This window comes from Papilio polytes, unplaced genomic scaffold, assembly GCF_000836215.1.
Source record: "Papilio polytes unplaced genomic scaffold, Ppol_1.0 DF824047.1, whole genome shotgun sequence".
Lineage (NCBI taxonomy): Eukaryota > Metazoa > Arthropoda > Insecta > Lepidoptera > Papilionidae > Papilio > Papilio polytes.
This window is the reverse complement of record NW_013525157.1, coordinates 771315-777784: the sequence shown is the minus strand read 5'-3', so window position 1 is coordinate 777784 and position 6470 is coordinate 771315. Positions and strand designations below refer to the sequence as shown.

At 34.9% G+C, this 6470-nt stretch overlaps 1 protein-coding gene across 1 annotated transcript; it reads left to right on the top strand.

The window, feature by feature from the left end:
- The first annotated feature begins 1378 nt into the window (after nucleotides 1-1378).
- Nucleotides 1379-5694, top strand: LOC106100777 (sialic acid synthase-like). The gene is made up of 5 exons (XM_013279799.1): nucleotides 1379-1748; nucleotides 2762-2977; nucleotides 3234-3581; nucleotides 4003-4153; nucleotides 5183-5694. The coding sequence occupies exons 1-5, from the start codon at nucleotides 1620-1622 to the stop codon at nucleotides 5386-5388; spliced, it is 1050 nt and encodes a 349-aa protein (XP_013135253.1). The 5' UTR covers nucleotides 1379-1619; the 3' UTR covers nucleotides 5389-5694.
- The last annotated feature ends 776 nt before the right edge of the window (nucleotides 5695-6470 follow it).

The following is a 6470-nucleotide window of genomic DNA, read 5'->3' as shown; positions in this document are numbered from 1 at the left end:
TAATAGGGATGGGAAGGAAAAGTGGATTTGTCGGTGGAGGAGACGTATAGGAAGGGAAAATTTCCTCTTTATGTGCGTTTCCTCCTCCATCAATTAAAGGTAGACAACGCATCTGCAATTAGGGATGTCTATAGGCAGCGATCGCTTTCTATTTCGGTGGATTCAGGTGCCCGCTTGCTCATTTTCCACCTTATGTTATAAAAAAAAGTTTAAGACCATCAAATATGTATAGCATGTAAACATGATGAATAGCGATATCTGTGGACGTTATTGAAACGTTTAGTACACAAAGTTGATATTTACAATTTAAGTATTTCAGTTGTTATCGATATTTGTTCATTTGATTTCAAAACTGTTTACATGTTAGTTAGCTTATCATATAAGTGACATCACTCAGATCTGCTTTTAGCCGCCCTTTTTCTTTGTGTGTTATTATTCATCTTACTATCTTACTTCTTACTAATGATATAAATGTGATAGTTTAGATAGATGCATGGCTGGATGGATGGATGAATGGATTTTTGTTAGAGTTTGTAGTTTAAACGGCTGAATGGATTTCGATGATTTTTGGCATAGATTTAGAGGATAGTATGGATACACATAGGCCATTCACTTTTGTTTTTTTCAATTCCACGCGGACGGAGTCGCGGGCGAAAGCTAGTATTTTATGTTGACTTGATTACATTATAGACGCGTATGATTTATATCACAAGAGCAGACGAGATACTAAAATTTTCATTTCATTTCCCGAATGAGATCAGCCTAATGCGCATATTTTACGAATTGTATAATTTTCTTTAAGCGCACTACAATACAATAGCAACAATGCCTTTTATTTATTTTTTTTGGATTCATCAAACGTACATTTGTACTTCGTACTTGAGCGTAAAGTACGTAAATGCGTGCAACATTCGCTTTACTTGTACGTTAACTTATGACGCCATCGATATTTTTAATAAACTCGTTTTACCATACACTACAAAACCCTAGGTTTTATACTTACATATATGAGTAGTGTTTTCCATCAAAATTGTTAACAGATCATCTAAGATCCAGATTCTGTATTAAAAGATGCAACTATCGCGGAATAACAGATTTATGGAATGTCTTATATGATTATTTGTTAAATGTAGGTGGATATTCCTTAAGATAACTTGTTCTTCAAGCTTAATACCCCATCCTCCTAATTTATGCATCTGTAAACAACTGTACCAAAAGTGGTAAACATGAGTTAAAGGAGATTTGTTTGTGTCGTTAATGTAATGTTTTCACTGCCTTATCACGGTATTGACTAATCGACAGCTTGTGACTGTGGTCATACTCGTCGACAACGGACAGCGGGCATACTGGTTTTATCATTTATCAGGCGTCGCGTCGCGGGCGGCGCGGCGAGCACGAGCAGGCAAGCCGCGCGGACAAGGCGCCCGCGCACTAGTGTATCGGCCGCGAGACACACAACCCGCTTTTATATTGAATCGACCTTATTCACACAATCCAATCCTGAGCGGGAGGTCGATAAACCTTCCGTATATACCTACGCGGCGGTTCAGTATTAGTTCGCTTCTCCTACCCGTATCGCCTTGTTTATTTTTTATGGAACAAATTCAACAGCTGACAACATGGTCGTAGTGAAGATTACGGAAGATATCAAAGTAGGCGGCGACAATCCGTGTTTTATCATAGCAGAAGTCGGACAGAATCATCAAGGTGACATTGAAATAGCGAAAAAATTGATAAAAGCAGCCAAGGTTAGTACTATTATGTTAATTATATTATGTATATTTGTGAGTTGGTAATGTTTTAGGTTAGTGACGCTTTGTTATTGTTGTTGGAACAAAACAAAGGGCGCCTTCATCCTCGTCGCGTTCTTCAAGTAGTATGTAATTATTGATAGTATACTCAAATACTTCAACTTGTTGCGCTGTTTCTGTTTATAAAATAGTAGTTTACAAACACTTTCACTTTAAGCCTTACTTAACAACAACAAACGAAAACAATGTTGGCACTTGCTTGCTTTGAAAGTGTCGATTCATTCTGTGCATTTCAAATAAGTTCAAGTTAAACATACATTTACAATACGTTTAGTTGATTTAGTAACAAATTAATGATAACTTTTCTTTCTTAAATCTTTTTTAAAAACAATTTTCGAAAACACAAGACTGTGCCCATGTCCTAGAATTTCCTAACAAAGTATCGGAACCCGGTATAGTTGGACGCCTTGTTAATTTCTAAATAACAACAAATGTAGCTTATTTAACGGTACTTGTTTATCTTTGCTTAATTATCGTGAATTAACTTTACAGACCAATAAGTAAATAGCAGGTTGCAATACAATCAGCTTTATCGCTTGTTTTTATAACTTAATAAGCCAGTTCAAGATTATTTATCGTATTGCTTATGAAATTAACAACACAAACAACTAATCGTAATTGTTACCAAGGACAGAGAAATTACTAATTTTATTTTTACACCTTTTTACAACCGCCATTGTTCTAACTTATTTACAAACTTTTAGTTTTGATCAGAATTAACTATTTGTTCGCTGATTTCTAAAATGCTCGTCGTTTATATGCTAATGTCTTCGTTAATTCGACTTACATCATTGTTACGTCTTTCTTTTGCTGCATACATTGTAATAGTCTGTTACTTCACTTACAATTCTTATTTAATTACATTAACATTGTTATTTAACCTCTAGGATAAGAATATTTATACATAATCGTTTTAAATCAACGTTTAAATAATATTCTGTACATTACAGGATTCTGGCGCGAGTTGTGTTAAATTTCAAAAAACATGTCTCAAAGAGAAGTTCACATCGAAATATCTGGAAAGGCCATATGATAATCCCAATTCGTGGGGCAAAACCTACGGCGAACACAAGAGACATCTGGAGTTTACAGAAGCACAGTACAGAGAACTGTTTAAATATGCCAATGAGATAGGAATATTGTTTACAGCATCAGCTATGGATATGGTAAGTTCTCTGTTTATATCCATGTTTTTGTGAATGAGATGGCATCCGCATTGGAAATACTTGCATCCGTATTCCAACACATAAAAAGATACTCGCTAAATTTAGTGTCCAATGTACGTCACTAGCCCATCTTTCACATTCGAAAAATAATAATCCAGAATTACAAAATAAGTACCACGTATCTTCGTTTCAATAATTTACATTGATCAAATAATTTCTGTAAAAAAAACTTATCAAAATAAAATTCTATTTTCAGGTTTCGTTTGATTTTCTTGTGAACATCAAAGTTCCATTTATCAAGATAAGTTCAGGAGATTCTAACAATTCTCTGTTCATGAAATACGCCGCGTCGAAGAAAGTACCCTTGATCATATCTACAGGAATGGTGGATAAAAAGGCCGTTAAAACTATTTACGATATAATATCAGGTGAACACAAGCAGTTCTGTCTTCTACACTGCATCTCTGCTTACCCCGTGCCCTTCGAGGACTGCAATTTAACAGTTCTACAAGATTATATGAACTCTTTTGATATACCAGTGGGGTATTCCGGACAAGAGCTCGGTACCGCAGTGGCGCTGGGAGCTGTTGCATTGGGTGCTAAGGTTGACATTTTTATTACTCTTGTATTAGTTACAAAACAATGAGTTATCTTTACGCCTAATTTATATTTAGTACAGTATACCACAGTCCTTTATGTACAGCATTGATTGTATTATTTTACTGGCATTATGACAGTTATTATGCCAGTTGTATGCCAGCGGAAATGTTAAGCGCAACTGGCCCTCTTTACTGTAGTAATGTAAACCAAACATTATTCGTCACAGGAGATCTAATTGATTGTTCTTAGTTAACGACTAATCAACCACATTTTTGATTACATACAAAACTTGTTAGATATTTTTGTGAAAGATTTACAAGAGGCGACCAACTTTTGAATCCCTCAAATGGTATAAAACTAAACTGCTGTTTTAATAATTTAACGTTTTACTTGTACAGGAAGCTCTAGCTTCTTAATATTTGCAGGTGTTGGAGAAGCACATTACATTGGACAAGAGTCTGAAGGGCACGGACCACGTGTGCTCGCTCACGCCCGCGGAGTTCCAGCAGCTGGTGCGTGACGTCAGAGTCATAGAGGCGGCGTTAGGGAACCCTATTAAGAAAGTTGTCACATCAGGTACCTCTTTATTTTGTGCTAATTTCAATATTCATTAACAGTTTGAAAAGCATGTTTAACTGAAATCATACTTCAAATCATTTGTTTCAATTGCGAAAGTTTAGATGGATGGATGTTTATCAGAGTTTGCAGCCTAAATGGCTAACCGAATTTCGATGAAATTTGTTAAAAATGTAGGGGATAGTCTGGAAGAACACATAGGCTACTCACTCTTTTTTTAATTCCACGCGGAAGGAGTCGCGGGCAAAAGCTAGTTATTCGCTTAGCTAGCGATTAATACGTGAATAAGATTTCTCTTGGTCAAGGAGTTTTAGAGACACTTTAGAAGTTTATAATCCACCAAATAAAATGATAGTACCAGCTTTCGCCCGCGTGGAATTAAAAAAAAAAACAAAAGTAAGTAGCCTATGTGTTCTTCCAGACTATCTTCTACATCCATACCAAGTTTCATCGAAATCTGTTCATCCGTTTAGGCTACAATCTCTAACAAACATCCATCCATCTAAACTTTCGCATTTATAATATTAGTATGATTACTTGCGTATACGTTTATTACATTAACCTACTGGTTAATGTAATAAACTACAAAGCAATATATTTGCCTACTTTTTAAACTTATCAAAATTTTGTGATAATTTTATTTACACAATACTACATTATCTTCATCAAATATTGACATTATCTTTTTAAAAACATCTGATGAAATTATTTGCTCTGCCATATTAATAACCACGTATTTTTTTGTCTGTGAACGAATAAACGTTGTAAAAACTATATTTGCAGTGTTTTTCCTTCTCGTATACTTTCTGTGGTACTGTTGTTTTTATGTTTTTGCTACATTTTGTTTTAAACGACAAAATTTGAATATACGAAGAAGGCCAACGAGACGATTATGTTAAAAGCTATAATTTTAATGCTTTCCAGTAGTTAAATTAACATGTAGTTTTAAGTAGACGGATAAACAGCATTTCCAAATATCATATGCGTGAAAAAACCATATTCATAACCTAAAAAATATGTTTCTTACAGAAATACCGTGTATTGATAAACTTCAAAAGTCGCTAGTGATGGGCAGTACGAAAAACAAGGGAGAAATCTTGTACCCTGGCGATGTTAAGATAAAAGTGGCCGAACCAAAAGGATTGAACGCATTACATTTCGAAGAAGTGATTTACAAAACTCTGGTATATGATAAGAAAGAAGACGAGCCTCTCAACGAAGGAGATTTCTGTTAATTCCATAATAAAGTACAAACTAATATTAAGAATACCCAAAAGCAGCAACATAAAACGAATTATAATATAAGCCTGTATAACATAATAATTATAGTTTTTATACTTATAATGTGATATATAAAGTTTTCAATATCTTCATATCTATGCAGAATTATGAATATATAACCTCTGCAAGGAGGTCAAGGTCAAACTAGAATTAAGTGTCGACAAGCAATTTTATCAGCAAGTGATCATTCGTCTGTTGTAGCGTCATAATATTTTTAAAATCTATGCAAAGTTCAATATAACTCACAAGAATTTTCTAAAGTATTTTTTTAATTATTATTTTATAAGACTTCTAACTATTGTTAATTATTGGAATAAATTTTAAAACACTATCGGTTACCTTTGTATTTTCTTTATACATTTTACCACAGATAATACTATCATCCTAGCTAGTATTTTCCCTTAGTTTACATTACTTGATGCCTTATGTAGTCATTCGGTCACTTTGAATTGATCCGATGGTTTGGAAGGCTGATTATAATTAGTCAACATTATTTTTAAACCTATGTATTTCCGTTCACTTTAAAAATAATTTTTTGACGTAGATCTGAAAGTATAAAAATATATTTATGCTAGTTATACATAGCTCAAAGCTTTGCGAGTACTAAAATCCGTTTAATTTTTTGTATGTAATGTTGGCATCCATTCATAAAGTGGACACGTGGTCCGATGAGTTTCAAAATTATAAAGAAATCGAGTGTCTGCATTATGGGATGTTTCCACGTATAATTCACGGCAATCTATTTTGGACGTCGGCGATGAAGATACGATAGCTTGACGATTGCGTCACAGTGTATCACACAGCCCACCTCAGAGGAAGAAGTGGTGCACTGTATCTTTCTGTAGGCTCAGCTGGGATTCAAACTTCAGACACCCGGGATAAGATCTAGGCATTGTAATGGCTTGGCTCTAGATGTGTGTTATTTTCAACTAGTATATTTTTGCCGTGCGAAAATGCGTGCAATGGAGACGATGTCTCGGATGAAGAGTTCGGCGCAACAGGAGCGGGCGGCAGGGTGCGGCTGGCATTTGGCACG